At 40.5% G+C, this 17,860-nt stretch overlaps 2 protein-coding genes across 5 annotated transcripts; one reads left to right on the top strand and one right to left on the bottom strand.

Moving 5' to 3' along the window:
- Positions 1–262: 262 nt before the first annotated feature.
- Positions 263–7,675, top strand: tspan2a (tetraspanin 2a). Its single transcript, XM_061687213.1, has 8 exons — positions 263–564; positions 2,641–2,743; positions 5,055–5,152; positions 5,497–5,571; positions 6,012–6,104; positions 6,206–6,274; positions 6,836–6,919; positions 6,994–7,675. Exons 1-8 carry the CDS (start codon positions 496–498, stop codon positions 7,057–7,059), a joined length of 657 nt encoding a protein of 218 aa, XP_061543197.1. The 5' UTR covers positions 263–495; the 3' UTR covers positions 7,060–7,675.
- A 67-nt stretch (positions 7,676–7,742) lies between these two features.
- On the bottom strand, positions 7,743–15,861 carry slc25a55a (solute carrier family 25 member 55a). 4 transcript variants are annotated; one of them, XM_061687209.1, is made up of 10 exons: positions 15,748–15,861; positions 15,060–15,136; positions 14,796–14,921; positions 13,831–13,886; positions 10,366–10,456; positions 10,158–10,276; positions 9,654–9,855; positions 9,427–9,581; positions 9,260–9,335; positions 7,743–8,498 (listed from the first exon to the last, which is right to left on the bottom strand). In XM_061687209.1, exons 2-10 carry the CDS (start codon positions 15,077–15,079, stop codon positions 8,339–8,341), a joined length of 1,005 nt encoding a protein of 334 aa, XP_061543193.1. In that variant the 5' UTR covers positions 15,080–15,136; positions 15,748–15,861; the 3' UTR covers positions 7,743–8,338. The 4 variants fall into 4 exon arrangements, with proteins under 4 accessions (XP_061543193.1, XP_061543196.1, XP_061543194.1 ...); XM_061687212.1 differs by lacking the exon at positions 15,060–15,136; XM_061687210.1 differs by lacking the exon at positions 15,748–15,861 and having other exon boundaries at positions 15,060–15,719.
- Positions 15,862–17,860: the final 1,999 nt, after the last annotated feature.

Consider the following 17,860-nt stretch of genomic DNA (forward strand, 5'->3'; position numbering starts at 1 on the left):
CGTGTCAAATTAGTTGTTAAAATGTAAATGACGGTTACATCTGTACAGCTAACACTCATCACGCACTCCAATTTGTTCAGGGAAATGATTTTTTAAAAATAATCATTATGGTCAATGTTATTGTTTGTGGTCAGTCATTGTGTTTCGCCTTCCCTGGGATTCCGCGCGCGCGTGCACACACGCACATGCACGCGTGCAGACGGTGGAGGGGGGGGAGATGGGCGTGGCCAGCCTGCATCTCGCTCACGCGCATGTTTTCGGCTGTTGGTGTCTCGCGCACGCACGCACGCACGCACGCTCGCGACTACTGTAGGCTGACGTGAACGTGCACGACGACGACGACGAGCAGGCGCGCATATCATCTGCGATATTCGTGCGTGTGTGTGTGTGTGTGTGTGTGTGTGTGTGTGTGTGTGCGCGTGTGCGTGCGTGCGTTATCGATTTGCGTCGTTCAGTAGAGGCGAATCACGACTCGGGTCGGATCAGGTGGCAACCATGGGCAAAGTCCACGGGGGAATGAAATGCGTGAAATATCTGCTATTCGTGTTCAACTTCATCTTTTGGGTGAGTCCATTTGCACCAGCGTGGGGGGAGAATAAGTGTAGGCATTGATTAAAAATATTTTTTTTAATTTAATTGTCCACTGGGAATGAGTTGCATGCGGCAATCTGTGCTTTTCTATGGTAGGTTTGTCATGGCAACGCGTTATTGTGTAATCCTCAAAACAGCGAGCGGCGCACTGTGTTGTTGTTGTTGTTTACAGTACACAATGTGCGTGTTGATGGCTGATTATTATTATTATTATTATTATTATTATTATAGATGATGCTCTTGTGTTGTACTCGTCAAATATTGATATTTTAGAAAAGCGAGAAAAAAAATGTTAAAAAAATTATCACGCTAAATTTATCTTGCCGGCCTTATTTTTTCCGTCTCCTTAATTTTTTAAAATTTGTAAATAATAAATTTTCTAAAAAATAAATACAAATTTGGACTGAACTTAAATTCTGCTGCCCTTATTTTTTCATTTACTGATTATTATTTGTTATATTAAATCTATTCTGGTTGCCTCATTTCCCCCTTAAATAAAAAAAAAAACAGAATGTTTTTCTTTTCTTGAAAAATATATTTTAAAAATAACAGGATGAAAATTATTTTGTAAAAAACATTTCGTATTGAAACTGTAATGAGTGATTTAATTTTTCCTTTCCTTTAAAAGAAAATTAGCATCAAATGTTTTTGGTTTTTTTAGCATTAAAATTGCACTACTGGCCTATTTTTCTGTTCTTTTTCTTCAAAACTATTGAATGTTTGGCTGTTTAAAGGCTCAGATAAGACGACCTGCCAAAAAATGCCACTCCCACTTGAAGTTTACTCTCAAATGAAAGATTAAACAAAGAGAATGACACGTTCTGTATTCAAAACAACCACATAGCTTTGCCTTAATACACTCTGGTTAGTTTACTGCTAACAAACAATGTGAAATGCCATAGAGGGGCTAACGAATAGCATCGGCATGGCGGTTTTACAACAGCCGGTCAAGCAACACATAAACTGATAATAGAGCAATACTCATAGGCATATTTTCAATGTCCTTTGTGAAAAATGCTTTTTTGCTGTTATTACTGCAGCTTACTGTACCCGTGTCTCTATGTCCGTATTATACTGCCCCCAGGTGGCCACGGTGCACGTACCAGGAGAAGCACAATGTCCCTTCAATTGAATGGGGGGGGGGTAAATGTGGCAAAAACAATTTCATTTTTTGCATTCTATGTATTGATGTTATTACTGTACGTTTTTGTATGATATCATATTTCATGTATCCTGTGAAAAGGCGCTATAGAAATACATAAAATTGACTTGAATCGACTTGCTTCTATTATTTTGGTTCCTTGACTGCTCTCGATACGATCTAGTAGCGATAATTCTCACAGTCATAAATAGAGCTAAAAACCGAGCATTATTATCTTTGTGAGGGCTCTTGTATTGTATTGGCCCTGAATGGCGCCAGTGATGGACTGGAGAGCGTTATAGTCCGATTGAGGCCCTCCCAATCACCCAAGGGTGCCGCGTCGAGCGAGCACTTGTGTGTCATAAAAGGAGACAGCGGCTCTTTGTTGCAAAGGAGCCCATGGGACCGACGGCTCTTGTGGCGGCGGCCAAAAGGGGCGGAAAGTGTGCTCACGTGGCGGCGCCAATGGGGTGGGTTACGTCACCCCTAGAAAATACCCTCCTGCCCCTCACGGCTGTGAGGCTTGCACGGCCTGTGGCCTGAGTGCAGTAACAATACATTTGTACTTTGTAGAGGAAAAATAATATATGCCTGTGAGTATTGTTATATTATCCGTCTGCATGTGTTGCTCCACCGTTTGTGTTCAAATATCGGTTGCTGATGACTTATCGGTTATGACACTGCAACGCCGATGCCTTCCGTTAGCCAGTCAATGTTGTTTTGCAAATTACTACCTTTTGGGGAATTGTTTCTGGTAGAGAAGTGGAAAAGGAACACGTCCCGATTTAATAATTTCTCACCTCACAATTTGCCATCTTTTAATCAGATACACTTCAAAATCAATAGTGCTCTTAGTCAGCCATCATTTCGGCTCACCATCCCGCACTTGTGACTTTCTGTCCCCTCAGTTATCCGGCTTGTTGGTTCTGGCCGTGGGACTTTGGCTGCGGTTTGATCCAGAAACGGTGGAGCTGCTGACGGGCAACGATGCCCCTGACACCTTCTTCATTGGTACGTACTTGAATACCCCGTCGAGTGGTGGAAATGGTACGCATTGTGCTTCCATCCTCGTGGGACCGACCTGTGCTCTGAGTTCCAATGCAATACACTATGGTGCAAAATAGTGAACTGTTTGTCACGGTGTAGCAGAGTGCAACTATGTAGTGCAAGAAAATTCCATTTTCTTTTTCCCACAACGATGCTTTTTCACCATTGAAGACCTGCGAATAATTGACGCAACCGCCCACTGCAAAAGGGAGTTGTAATTGCGAACAGATGCCACAAGATGGTGGCAAAGCATTTAAAAACCGAGAGGACCATAAAGCATCAACACCACACAACTAAACAATTTTATTCACACTAATTTCAGTAAAGTACACCAATGTATTTTTTTTAAATAAAATTTTGATGATATGCACATGTCGATGGCATAACATTAAGTCTCCTATCATTTTTTTTATGTCAGAAAATCATGTCATTTTATTGACATAAACTCATGTTACATAAACAGCTGTATTCAGTACAAACAACCAACCTTCACATGAAGCTGATCAATGGTATTAGCTAGCATACTAGCCAAAATAACACACGAGCACAAACTGTTGTGACATCATGCACGGGCGAAAAAAGATGCTCAAGAATGGTATTCTTTCATTAAACTCTGCATTGGGAGGAAGTTTCACTTTCAATATCACACGTAGTGCATTCAAGGACTGCCAACAACAACAAAAAACTCTAACACAGATGGGGGGAAAAAAAACCCACCATCAATGATTCAACTGAACAACTAACACCAAGATTCCGCCAGGTGCCAAAGTAATACTTTTGTTGCTTTAAGCTGAGCGGAAAAGCAGAAAATAGCGGAGCTTTTCAGCGAATAACGATGGTTAGGTTCACGGTGGGTCATTGCGTATAGATGCTACAAGATCAGAATCCGAATCCGAATCCTCCTTATTGCCAAGTATGTCGATGTAATGCGTCGTTGTGCGAAAACAGCACTACACTATGGTGCATCACAGTGTCTCATAATGCCAAATATTTCATCCCGCTTTATCACGGAACAGTTTCGTAGAGGGTTTCTGATTTGAAAACACCACCAACAAGCTGTCAGCTTATAAGAAACAGACTTCCCCCAAAAAAGAAAAGTCCTGTGGCTTTCGGAGTGGGCACAGATGATGAGAATGAGGCCTTTTCTTTCGCTGTGTCACATGACTTGACGTGGTCGACCCACGAGGCTGTATCAAAAAGAGAAAGTGACAGATGGAAGGAGAGCTAATTTAATACCGGTAAATAATCATTTGCATGCGACATACTGTAGAAAAAGACAACTTAATCTCGTAAATGTTCTGTTTGGATAACAGCTGCCTTCTCCGGTTATGATTCGGATTATTCTGTTTCCCAAATAAGCTGTGCTTCTTTCATTCTCCTCAGTCAGCTTTTTGTTTCGGAAAAAAACAACAACTTGCGAGTCCCCCGTGTGGCTTCATTAAAATTGTGCAGCTCACTCTCTGGAGTGGGGGTCCGCTCATTGATGAGGCCCTCAGGGTGAACCCCCCCCCCCCACCCACCCCCGAGGGAGATTGTGTACCACACTAGAAGAAGTGAGGAAATCCCAGCAGAAAGGCTAATGATGCTAAGCAAAGCTAACATGGCGGCTAAGAAATGATTCGAACAAAAGAGCAGGACCAGTGTGTGGCGCAGTGCTGCCCCCTTCTCTCTCTCTGGTGAAAGGCTGAATTGCACATCACGAGCAGGTTTTTCTTTTCTTTTTTTCATAAAAGTTTTGGTGATATGCACAAAGTAATGATGTCCTAACATTAAAAGTCTCATAAGTGTTTTTTTTTTTGGAATGACAGAAAATCATTCAAAAATTGTATTTATATAAAATTGTTGCAGACGTTCAAAAATACAATGCGGTCCGGTTTAAAAAAGAAAGAAAGAAAATCATTATTATTGTTTTTTTTACTATGGCTAAATATTTTTCTAATAATGGTTCCATTACATTTTTCAATCAGAATCACACATTAATAATAAAAAAAACTATCTCCCGACAAAATGTCATTGCTCGTATTGTGCAGAAGTAAAAAACAAACAAAAGAAAACACCTGAGTGATTTTTTGATCCAAACGAAGCTTAATCAGGACCTGATCCAGACTGAAAATTTGAAACCAATTTTAGCGTAAATCCCCCAGTTTTAACATGCTGAAATGCTGATGATTAAGATGCCAGAGGGTTTAAGCCTCGGTGGAGTTTTGTTTTCAAAATCCCCCCCCATAATGTGTCATATTTATCAGTGATGCCACTCGCGTGTTTGTATCCGCAGCCGTGTACATTCTCCTGGGTGCCGGCAGCTTAATGATGCTGGTCGGCTTCTTTGGTTGTTTCGGGGCCGTTCGGGAATCTCAGTGTCTTCTCGCCTCGGTAAGTACAATCACAAGTTGACGTTATGTGGAATTATTGAACGTTGGAGTGCAGGGATTCTCAAAGTGTGGGACGCGGGCTCCCTCTAGTGGTGTGCAAATAATTGCTGAATTAAATCTTTAAATTGATCATAATGTTACAGTTTCTTAAACCTTGAGTTCTAATCCAGTGCAGTACATTTGTTGAGTGCAGCTCTGTAGTATTTAACTTTTAAGTACAAGAAATGTTCATTTAGCACTTTAGAACTGTTTTGTTTTCACAATGTCAGACAACTTTAGGAATGCACAACAGGAGTGTGCTTTTTTTTTTTTAAATTGTTTAAACTGGTTTTGTTTCTTTTGCAGTTCTTTGCCTGCCTGTTGATCATTTTCGCTGCGGAGATTGCAGCCGGCGTGTTTGGATTCATCAACAAGGAGCAGGTACAACAAATAGTGAAGCTGTGCAAAGGTGTGGAAGGACGTGGTGTGTGACGTAAAATTTTCATTTGGGTGGGTGATATTGATCACAGTGGGTGTTGAAAGTGTAGCAGTAGTAGCAGTTTAATTAAAAAAAAAAAAAAAAAGTGAAACTCATGTATAACAGATTCACTGCACACAGATTTTTAAAAATTGTAATTGTGATGATTATAGCTGGCAGCTAATAAAAAGCCCAAATTTACAATCTCAATACATTTAAATATTACATAAGAAAGGATAAAAAATGGTTTTGAAAATTACACAGGAATTGACCGAATGAAAAGTATTTTCCTTTGTCTAATGGATCTAAGAAATGAGTTTCACTTTTTGAAATGAACGATGTACTGAAATAAATAAAGGAAACATAAACTGTAAAAAAAAACATACAATATATATATTAACAGATTGTCGAGGAGGTGCAAAAATTCTACAGCAGCTCCATCAGTGAGACGTCCAATCCCAATGCAACTGCCATCGCACTTATTTACCACAAAACTGTGAGTAAATTTTTTTCAGTTCCAAGTTTATATATATATATATATATATATATATATATATATATATATATATATAAACAACAAAATATTTTAATTTGCAGCTGAATTGCTGTGGGGGCTCAACGTCAGCGGCTACAAGTGACCTGTGTCCAGACGCCCCAGAGACCAAGGTGAAGTCAAGCCGAGTGATTGGGCGCTCTAAAATGAAAATATGTCAAAGCTCAGTTTGCTCAGTGAGATGGTCAAACTATTAGGTACCCATCCAACCACAGTGTTTGTCCTCATTACGTTTTTGGGTGAGCTGGAGCCGCTGACAGCTGACGTTTGGCGAGAGAAGCGGTGTACACGATTACATTTATACAATTTAGAATCTTCAATTAACATGTTTTTGTTTGGGGGGGGGGGGATCTAGAATACCCAGAGAAAATTCACGCAAGCATGAAGTGCCCGAGCTGAGACTCCTATAACCTCAACTCTGTGAGGCGGACGTACTTAAATCAAACCCAGTCCTGTGGTTGTACTTTTAATTTTAGCCTAAAATCTAGAAATAAATATCCCGCATTTTAAACATTTTGTTAAACAAAAAAAAAATGACTGCCAATTTCAATGAAAATAACAAATTCACATTAATGAAATACAAAAAGGCAAATTATGTTGTCATTTATTATCTTTGTAACAGCAACATTTTTGTACTGTAGGTGCATCTAATGAAGTGTCCAATGTCATTCCAGGACTGTCTGAGCGCTATCACCGATTTCTTCAACGACAAGCTGCACGTCATCGGCTACATCGGGATTGGGATCGGAGGAGCAATGGTGTGTCTGATGATTTATGTGTCACTGAAGGCACCGCCCGGTGATATTCAAATTGCCCATGTGTGTGATTTCAGATCCTAGGGATGATTTTCAGCATGGTGCTGTGTTGTGCCATCCGGAACAGCAGAGAGGTCATATAGCAGTCCCTCATACGACCCCTTGGACTGATCCCCTCTCCTCCGCACATAACACACATTCCCGGCTTGTGGCACGCTTGTGACATTCCCGCTGTTGTAAATAAGGGCCCCTCTTCTTAAATCGTACATAGTGTGTGCCTTGTTGTTTTGGAGGACTAGCCTGCCTTTTTTTGTGGACCTCACTTCATATAGAATGTACTACATACTGTATTGTGCCTACTTGACAAGCCTTGTGCAGCTAACAGTCTTATTTGTTACATTTGTTTTAAATGTGTGCTTGTGTGGGGGTTCTCAGACTAGTGGCTCCCTCACCAATTTCCAAAAACATGCATGATTTATTTTTTTTTTTGGTCTTTATGTGCCCCGCAATCAGATTGGAACCAGTCCAGGGTGTTAAGCGAACTCTGCCCAAAACCAGCTGGGATACACTCCATCTCACCTGCAACTCTAAAGCACTCTAGAAATGCATCTAATTGTGTACATATTACTGCAAGTAGTCACTAAACAATCTCTGTACTTCTAAAGATTTTAACGATCTTTTTAAAAGGTGACGTGGGTACTATAATTGTTAATGTACTGTACATGATTTTGGGTGTGCCAATAAAAACAGATACATGTATTTAGGTCCAAAAGTGCTGCGTAGTAATTGTGTGTCATCATTCAAATAAATGAACAAACCAAGGGGCTAGATTGCATTATTTAATGTGTGTATAGTCATACATACACAGTACAAAAAAAGTTGCATGAACAGTGGAATAATTTTTTCACTCAAAGGCATCGTCGCCAGATGAAATTTCATGTAAATGCATATGCAAATGAACGGACTATGTGGACAGAACACATTCACTGACACGCACACAATGTGCATGGAGGAGATTCACAGTGACGAGGTGGTAACAAAAAAAGCTCTTTACACTTAACGACTTCACGTGTAGGGAGGCTTTCAATGGCGTCACCCACAGGTAACTAAGGAACAAATAGAGACCATGTAAAACACTGAAAATAAAACAGGTGTGTCTCTTTTAGCTCCTCCTGCCCTCATGGAGGTGGAAAAAGGAGATATTCGGACCCAAAAAAAACACAAAAAAAACGGAGTAACATCGTCAAAGTGCAAACGCGGGCTGAGGCCGAGCGAGAGTTAAGCCACCAAAAGTGTTTCAAGTGCAACAACTCTTCTGCTTCCTCCTAGCGTGGATGTAAACTGATAGAACGTAGCTGCCAGTAGCGGCTATCCTTCTTGTTTCCGAGCGGTCCCCCGTGCGCACGCGGCAGCGGTGGCACCTCACGGCGACAGGACGCCGAGAGGGGAGTTGTCCAGGATGTACTCGCCCACACCGACAAAATACATGACCTGGGCGATGCCGAACAGCGGGGCGATGACCAGGGCCCGGCAGCCGGCGCCTTTCAGGAAGGCGGACGGTCCCTCCTTGCGCAAGATTTTGCTATGGGCGCAAAGCAAGAGCAAATGATTTCAAATAAGGCAGCAGGTAATGGAATATTTTCAGAATTGCGTATTCTACCAGCTGTCCCATTGATTAATCGAGTAATTGGATTAAAAAAAATTGCATTATTAAAAAATACCAATACAAAATGCACACGTAAGATTTTGCTTCGACTTTGTTCTAATCAATTTATTCAATTGATCATTTCAGGCCTAATTTAGGGTGTGCAAGAATTCTTCGTCCTTTGTGTATTTTGACCGAAGAACATCAGACGAGAGGTGCAACAATTAATTAACAACTAATCGATTATCAAATGAAATCGATCAGCAAAATAGTAGTTATCATTTAGAGACAATGTTTCACTTAAAATTCCTCAAATGATTAGAATTTTAGCCCCTCAACAGTAAATATTCAAGAGAGATTTGCAAACTTTTGATTTTACGCTGGAAAACATTTTTGCCCATTTTCTGACATTACTGATCAAACCAGTGACTGAATCATCAATATATTTTTGTGCATATTCTGCACTTTCAATTTGAAACAATGTCCTGATTTTGAAGGAGGAGATGAAAATAAAAAAAAATAAAAAAGTTTTATTTGATTCATCAAAAAATAATCAACAGATTAATCGACGATTACAATAATTGTTACTTGGAGCCATAATTAAGTATTTTAAATTATGAAAAATAAATGCAGTGTATCCTTGAAACAAAATATGTATAAAAGGGAAATAATGCAGGTAAGATGTTAACAAGTCTCACCTGACACAGTCGACTACTCCACTATAAGTCTCCTCTGCGGAACCTTTGTTCAGTGACTGCAGTCTGGTCTTGACCACTGGAAAGCAACAAAAGACGACACGTTTAGAAACATCCATCGCATCTATTAAGCCGATTTGGAAATTTTGCCGGCGACTCGGGAGCCTCACCGTCACAGGGGTTGACGGCTACCGCAGCGGCAGAGCCCGCCGCGCACCCCGAGAGGAAGGCCCAGTAGAAAGGAGACGACTGGTCGGCGCTCGGCTGGCCGTGTCGGTTCAGGTTGGCGAACAACGGGAAGTAGACCACGGAGAAGGGGACGTCCCTGAAAGCATGAGGACACATTATAAGACACTCATTGAACTCCTATGTTTGGGTTTGAAGGGGAGGAGGTTACCTCATGAGTGTGGCCCCCAGGCCTTTGTAGAGCCCCTGTATGCCCTGCGTGCGGAGGAGCTCCTTGGCGATCTGCGTTGCCGACACGGGTCGCGGCGCCATCATCGCGCTCACAGTTCCCGAGTTGTAGGAGCGGCTGAGCAGCGTGTTGGTGGCCACCAGCTTGGAGGGAGACGCCATGACTGGCTTTTGTTGCTGGGCAGCTACGGAGACAAGAGAAGCAAAGGTTACAAACAATTCGACATCATTGCAGTGCCATGAAAAAGCCCTTATGACTTATGATGATGCTAACTACTCAGGGAAATGTTTAATCACTGCGATTTTTTTTTTTTAATATTATTAAAAGTATCCCTAAAACAAGGAGCAGACAGACGCCATTTCATTTGAATAAACCAAGGGCCAAAAACTTTTTTTGAACTGTATAACATTTATAATAATAATATGTGCTCAAGCGTTTAACCCTATTTCTTACGGAACCCGTCCGGCCTGATAAAAATGTGCTTACCGAGTCTGCCCGCATCCTGTAACTGTATTTTGAGCATCTCCATGGGCGTGGTGACAATGACTTGGCACATGCCCGCACCGCAGCCTGCCAGCATTTCTTTGAACACTGTCAAACCCTGCCTGCAAACACAAAAGACGACCAGTCAGTCAGTCCAGAATAAGTCAATTAGCTTCCGTGCTATGCGGGGATCGAACGAGGGAAACCTCACCCATTTTTCGCAAAGTGGTGGCGGAAAAAGTCATTGGCGGCCAGTTTAATGGCCTTCTCGGGCGTCACTAGAGTCAAATTCACGGCGGCACCTAAGGGACAAACAAGTTGACAGTTAGACACGAGGTCGTCACATTGGACTTTCCACATGCATAACAAACATTCCCCACCATTACCATTACAACACTATAATTTCAACAGTCCAATCTATATGAGGCTAATAAAACACAAAAGAGAAGCTTCAGTCATAGAACAAGAGCAGAGAAAGGAAGTTACAGAGAGAAAATGAGAGAGGGGCCAAACGAGACCAAGACGTGACGATGAAAAGGATAAAAAGAAAGGTCGATGCAAACATTAAGAGACAAAAAGGAGCAAAGAAGCAGATGAAGACAACACAAAAGATGATGTTAGTTAAAAGAAAAGAAAGAGAAAATCAAGCATGATCAGACTTTGGTCAAACTTCAAAATAGACCCTTGTGAAAAAGTCATTTAGAAGCTCTAGCAAAGCTTACAGTGGCTGAAATAAGGATTTATTCGTTCGAAATTCGTTTATTCGTCACAATTTTTCTCACCAAATATACTTCCAATGGTGCTATTGACCTGAAAATTTCACCAGCTGTTGGGAACAACCCAAGTACTCCATACACACAAAGAAAGTAGAACAAAAACTCAGATGTTAAGTTGTGTGTAAAAATGTGAAATGACACAGGGAAAAAGTATTGAAGACATTCAGAAGGGGAGGTGCAAAAACACACGCAAAGCCAAAACACCACCTAAACTCGATCAAGAATCAAACTGCAATCCAGCTCCTTAGCAATGCAAATGAATATCAGCCGGCTCAGTCCTAATTGATTGCAAAGGTGTGCGTCAAGACACATCACATGATGGGTAAGAGCAAAGAGCTGTCTCAAGACCATCACAAACTAATTGCTGCAAAACATAACAATGGCATTGCTTACAGGTGCATATCTAAGCTTCTGAACATTCCAGTGAGCACTGCTGGCATGGCCTGTATGCACGCTCACCACGCAAGACCCCATTGCTGATAAATTTTTTTTTTAAAAAAAGCATGTCAAAGTTCGTTTAAAGTTTGCTGAGCAACATTTGGACAAGCCAGTTAAAGGGTGGGAGAATAGCGTCTGGTCAGATGAGAGCAAAATTTAACTGTTTGGATGCCATAATGCACCCACTTGGAGGAGAAATGACACTGCACACCACCCTAAAAACACAATACCACCAGTAAAGTGAAGTGCAGAGGTGGGAACATGATGTTGTTGGGCTGCTTTTCAGAAAATGGAAGTGGTAAACTTCACATTATTGAAGGACGGATGACTAGACAAATGTACCAAGACATTCTTGACAATAATCTGCTGCCATCTACGAGAATGATGAAAATGAAACGAAGGGTGGACATTTCAGCAGGATAATGATCCAAAACATACTGCCAAGGAAAGCCTCAAAAGGTTTCCAAGAAAAAAAAAAATACAGCTGCTAGAACTGGCCCAGCCAATCACCTGATTTGAATCCAATCGAAAATCTATGGAAATAACTGAAACTCAAGGTCCATAAAAGAAGCCCACGGCACCTTCAGGATTTAAAGACTGCTTGTGTGGAGGAATGTGCCAAAATCACACCAGAGCAATGCGTGCGACTAGTTTCTCCATACATGAGGCACCTTGAAGCTGTCATTGCAAACAAATGCTTTTGTACAAAGTATTAAATACTTTTCCCCTGTGTCATTTCACATTATTACACACAACTTTATTTCTGAGTTTATTTGTTGGACTTTCACTGTATGTATGGATTACTCCAGCTGTTCCCAACATCTGTTGAAATTTTCACATTAATAGCACCTTTGGAAATATATTTAATGAGAAACATGTAAAATACTTATTTCAGCCGCTGTATTTATGAAAGCACGCGCCATAAATCTGGAAAGTGAAGAAGAAGCACGGGTGTTACAGACAAGGAGTTGACAAGAGGACAAGTAAAGATGGCAAAAACAACATATGTGCCTGTAGTTTGGAATAGAGCAATATAGTAAGAACCATTAATGGTTTGCCTCCAGCGTGGCTGCGCCTTATCGGCTAGCCTTCAATATCCCAGGGGGACCCACGTCTGTAATATGAAAAACACAGATGCAAACAAACAGCATTCCTCACACAGGTAGAGACCCACAACAAATGGGCCCCGATTTTTATTCATTAAACACTATGTCCACTTTTATTTTAATTACATCTAACAATCATTGAAAAATATTGTCGGGTGTCTTTTTTTTTTTTTATATGTTGGCAGAATGGATATCACAATTAACATTGGAATAGTTGCGGCCTCATCTAAAAACAGCCACGTAACAAGTTTATTGTAGCAAACCAGTTGACTTAAAATACACTGTCAACACCCTTAGACTCTCAGTACGAAGAAAGTGTAACCTTACATTAAGTAATGCAGTGGAATCTCCAAGGTCAAACAATCGGTGAAGAAACATGGCTTAATAAAAAAAAAAAAAAAAAAAAAAAAAATACAAAAAAAAAACTCCCATACAAAATATTGTAAAGTGATTTTAATTTTTCTTGACTAAACCTTACCATGATGAAATCTGTATTTACGCTACCGTTCATATCTTAAATATTAAAAAAATATTTAGTCTACTATTACAGCTATGAAATACTTTTAGAACAGATAATTACCGCATTGATTACTTACATAATCGGTGAAAACAATTATTCACCGAAGAAATGTGCACAAGGTGCAGGTATTTTTGTTGTCTACCATGTCACCATCCTCATGTTTCTGACTATAACGTGACTTTTGAGTGTGTTGGGTTTATAATGTCCTGCCTGGCCTGGTCAGTGACGTGCGACCGTCCGCGAATGAGAATGTAGATTTGGCTTTTGTGAGCTCAGGTTACCGGCTGGCTGTTAACTGGCCAACCGTTAGCCAGTCTGCGTACTACAGAGTGAGTGCCCGTTTGGCCAAAGCACCTTGTGTATTAATGTGCTCATGAGGCGTATATGTTGTTACAGTTTGTTCAATAAATGATTGAAAGTGCACCGGCAGATGTGTCTTGGACAACTTGTGGGGGCTTTACAATTATTTTGGGGGGTAATATAATAGCATATCCCCCCACACCCCTCTCTCTTTTCGTCACGGTATCCAGAACACTAACATTCCAATTTCCTGTCCTATCTGTAAAGCTAGCTGTACCTTAAAAGAAAAAGCTAATCACACTCAAGGAATTATTATCTGCTTGCTGAACTAAAGTCTCGAGATTTGCAGATGTCAAGCATGATGTTGTGAACCCCAAATCGTCCGACTTTTCGGGGGCATTCAACTTTGGAGGTTCCACTGTGTCGAAGATATCACTCAATGATATTAAACACCACATCCCATTCTTACCCTCTCTTTAGATTAAAACCTCTTCGTGCATTTCTAGTGATTGTAATCATTATATTTGGAATCTTACCTCTGTACATGCCAAAGTAGCCCTCGGATCGAACTGTTTTCAAAAGGCAGTCCATCCTAAAAAAACAAAAACAAACTAATAATTAGCAAATATTAAATATTGTTGACAGCATCCTCATCCATAAAATGTGGAGAACGGATTTGTGAAATTTCTTGTTACGGCAAGGTGAAATTTACACTGCATGTTTTTTTTGTGTTTTTTTTAAAGAAAAACAAATGGAATCAGATATCTTTAAATCAAAATTATGCCATATCACAGTCGCTAATTAAACGTTCAAATTGGCCATAAGGTTGCAGTGCTTTGTTACATTGCTTGAAATCCATTTGTAAAGTGCAGTTCAGTTGTAGTTAACTTTTAAGTTAAAGTGAGGTCAATTTGCATCTCATCTTTTAGGAACAATTCGTATTAAACTTGTGTGTGCAATAAAGTTTACTTGAATCATTCTTTTAGTAGTTATATTTTCTTACAATGAAGTTCAGTGTAAATGTTAAACTGTGCATAATGTTACAGAAAAGATATTTAGGAATACAATCTCCACCTCATTATTGACGAATATTACAGCGTAGTACACTACTGTATTTTAATATTAGCCTTTGTGGTGTTACTTGGAAAGGAAAGTATATTTTTAGGTGGTACTTTGCATCAAAAGTTTGAAAACCGCTGCCACACAAGATGTGCCACTTAAACTGTACATTGGCAATAGACCGTCCCCTTTAAAAAAAAAATACAAAAACAATTATATATCGGCAGTGCAAAATAGTGAGGAGTCTCTTTGAAGTGTTCACCATGAGTGCGATCCCACCACGGTCCAGAAAACCTGGAATTTAATTAACTGCTCCCATTCACATCATTCTGATTGCATCACAGATGGATTACTAACAATCATGCCTTTGGAAAACGGGGCACGGCAGGGTATGTAATGCCTGGGGAATGAATATTGCACCAGACTATGCATGCGTACTCACATGCTCTTGTAGACCTGCTGCCCATGTCTCTGGTTCTGTAACCTCGTTTTTGCCAAGTCAATGGGGAAGACGCAAGTGACGCCCACAATGCCGGCTATGCCGCCGTTGATGAGCTTGGCTGGAAGACTGCAAGGAGAAGATTACACTTTTTGTGGAAAAAAAGTACAATTTAAAAACTGGAGATTGCATTAACCCTTAAATAATGTTCATTTACAATACAAAGATAAATAAGAGAGAGGGGGGGGGGGGAAAAAACATGCATACCTAATCTGCTGCTGAGACATGATGACTCTCAATTAAATGTGTAGATTTGAATCTTCAGTGAAAATCGATGGGGAGTTCTAGATTAAAATAAAATCAGGAGTCACTAATCTGGGAAAGCACACACAAACTCACAGCACTCGTGTAGTTACTGCAACCCACAGCTGTTGAGGCTTATATACATTTAGCTCGAGATCCAGTGACGTCAAACAGTTTGCACAAGTGGGCGTGTCCTACTTCACATTCCGGAACACCAAAAAAGGATGAGTCGCTCTCGCAGACACAAAAGAAAAAATATAATAAAATACAATTCTATTCTATATGGCGGCTAAACACGGACATAAACGCTTAGATAAACGCTTTTGTCTTCCGTGAGTTAGCTTTGCGTTGTTAAAAATAAAAAATAAAAATAAAAAAAAATAAAAATTAAAAATCACTTTTTCGGTTGACTTAGGTTGAAACGGAATTTAACATTCTAACTTGGATCAGCAAACTAGCATCACTTTAACAAGTAAGAGTAATCACAGCACTCACATAAAAGTACCGAGTCGTCCTAGCGTTTCATTTTTGTCTTGACGGTTAATATTGGCTAGCCATTATTACACCATCCGCGACAAGTGCCGCAAAATACAAAGTACATGGTAGGAAACGTAAAAGTACACGTTGTACTATGTCAAATAAAATCACTCACCTAAAGTAAGCCCGTTTGAGCCTTTTTTATTTTTTTATAGTCTGTGCTGGTAAATTGCAGTGGTCTGCCAAGACGACCGCTTGAGCTTGAAAATTTCTAGAAAGAATGGAAATTTCCATTGAGTCTTCACATTTGAGTACGACTCGGACAAGCCCGCCCTCTTACTGGTAAATAACCAATCAGCGCCTCCCTAGTTTGCTTGCTGGGCGGCGATTGGCTGCTTCTAAGACGCTGCCATTGGCCCATACAGCGATCCTTCAAACTGTTCTGGGAATGAATTTAATAGTTGGACATAGGGGGGAGGGCATAGAGTGAAAAGGCGTTCCAAAATGAATGCCAAGTCATTCTTTAGATTGATTCAGAAAACTCGCATTTAGTTTAAAGTTCACGGACACAAACATGACCTCGCACCCCCATAAATAATCTTTCACCAATGAAAACTATCGTGAGCCACTTACCTTTATTATCTTGAAATTGTATTGTATTCTTCTGAAGGGAATGTATTTATTTATTTTTTTACATTACAGACATAATGTTTGCATTGAACCTAGTTTTATTGCAGCCTTCTAAACGTGCTTGTACATTTCAGCACTCCTTCCTACAAGTGAAAGATTTTGCCACGACGGTTTTTTCCCCCCCACTTCCGTCTAATAGAGTGGAATGTAGAACATTGGTGGGTCTTGCTTCCTCCACCTTCGTGCAAGAAAAAGGGCAGTGCAGCAGATTTCCCTCTCCTGCAGGCCTATATACAATTGCAAAAATGCTCAGGACATGACTCTGCAGGTGCTCTTGTTTAGACAAAACAGAGACAAATTCCTTTTGTTTTTTGGACATACTTGGCCAAATAAAGATGATTCTGATTTATGTTGGTTACATACCATTGAAAATAATTTGGTAAATGCCAAAGGCAAGAAAGCTCTCGTTTTGTTTGCATTGGCATATTGCCATTAAATACTGTATCCTATATAGTACCACAGTAAAGTAGTTCAAATTGCAATAGGATCACCTATTATGGCCGCCCTTGAGAAGCAAGATGTCTGGGGCCCATGAGTCCATGGTATGGCTGTACAATTAAATTGTTTTTCTGTTGTTGTTAAAATGCAATACTGACCAAACTGCATGTTGGTTTTTTCAAATGGATGAATGAATGGCATGTGAATCACAGATCAGGCCCGCACGACTCGGCTGACGGCAGCAGATTCCACAAGGACGCCGCCCCACATTTTTCTTTACAAAACCTCTTTTAAGGCTATCAGGTTTACGCAGGCCTCCTGAGAGCTACCGTGGATTTTGCATCAGTGTTTTCAATGAACCTCCCCTAGAATATCTTTCCCCTTGCGTCATCGTCTTTAAACCAAGAACATGAGCCCTTGTCAGAGGTGTGCCGGGAACAGTAGGGATCACAAAGATAACAAGGTGGACATCACATGAAGGGAGCGATGTCATCGATTGACATCATGCATTCTCCCACTCTTGAGCGGCCGTGCTATTAATACATTCCAGCTGTCTTCCCAAAAGTCCCTGTAGGATGAGGGCTGCTACAGACAGCACGTTACGGAGGAGGTGCAGGTAGAGAGCTGAGTCTTGATGTGAAAAAAAGCGGTTTTGTTTTTTTTCCCCCACAGACTGACATTGGAAAGGTGTGTCAACGAAAAGGAATGCAGTAGTGTTTGGACTGGTGCCTTTTTTGTGTGTGTGTGTGTGTGTGCGTGTGTCCTGTTTAGCTGTTAGGTCAAGCAGAATGGAGGATCTGTTTCCCTTTTATGCCGGAACAGTTTTACTGTGTCGCAGTGGAGTGGACTGTTGACAATTTGGCCTAAATGCACCAACACAATGGATTTAGAAGAAAGCCCTGGTGTGTTTGAAAGCAAAGTTTAAGCTTAAAAAGGCAATTTTTAAGACTTTTGAAGACAAAGTAATGTTTAAAAGTTTATGACAGTCCTGACATACCGTATGATATTTCAAGATTAAAAATGGCACGCAATGAATTTGTTTGTGCAGCTGTGTAAGAATATGCGTTCAGTTACAGCCTAACTTACTGTCTATCATTCGATTTTTTAATTTACCTTTCTGACCTGGAAGTGTTTTTCTTACGAATATTTACTGCTGTTAT

Source organism: Phycodurus eques, chromosome 10, assembly GCF_024500275.1.
Source record: "Phycodurus eques isolate BA_2022a chromosome 10, UOR_Pequ_1.1, whole genome shotgun sequence".
Taxonomy (NCBI): Eukaryota; Metazoa; Chordata; class Actinopteri; order Syngnathiformes; family Syngnathidae; genus Phycodurus; species Phycodurus eques.

What these genes read in the sequence shown, in the direction of transcription:
- tspan2a (XM_061687213.1), top strand. Translation starts at nt 496, where the DNA reads ATGGGCAAAGTCCACGGGGGAATGAAATGCGTGAAATATCTGCTATTC. An exon ending in CACTTATTTACCACAAAACT is followed by an intron (nt 6,105 to 6,205) that starts GTGAGTAAATTT and finishes TTTAATTTGCAG; the next exon opens with CTGAATTGCTGTGGGGGCTC. An exon ending in CAGACGCCCCAGAGACCAAG is followed by an intron (nt 6,275 to 6,835) that starts GTGAAGTCAAGC and finishes ATGTCATTCCAG; the next exon opens with GACTGTCTGAGCGCTATCAC.
- slc25a55a (XM_061687209.1), bottom strand. Translation starts at nt 15,079, where the DNA reads ATGTCTCAGCAGCAGATTAG. An exon ending in CAGCAGGTCTACAAGAGCAT is followed by an intron (nt 13,887 to 14,795) that starts GTGAGTACGCAT and finishes TTGTTTTTTTAG; the next exon opens with GATGGACTGCCTTTTGAAAA. An exon ending in GGAGTAGTCGACTGTGTCAG is followed by an intron (nt 8,499 to 9,259) that starts GTGAGACTTGTT and finishes TTGCGCCCATAG; the next exon opens with CAAAATCTTGCGCAAGGAGG.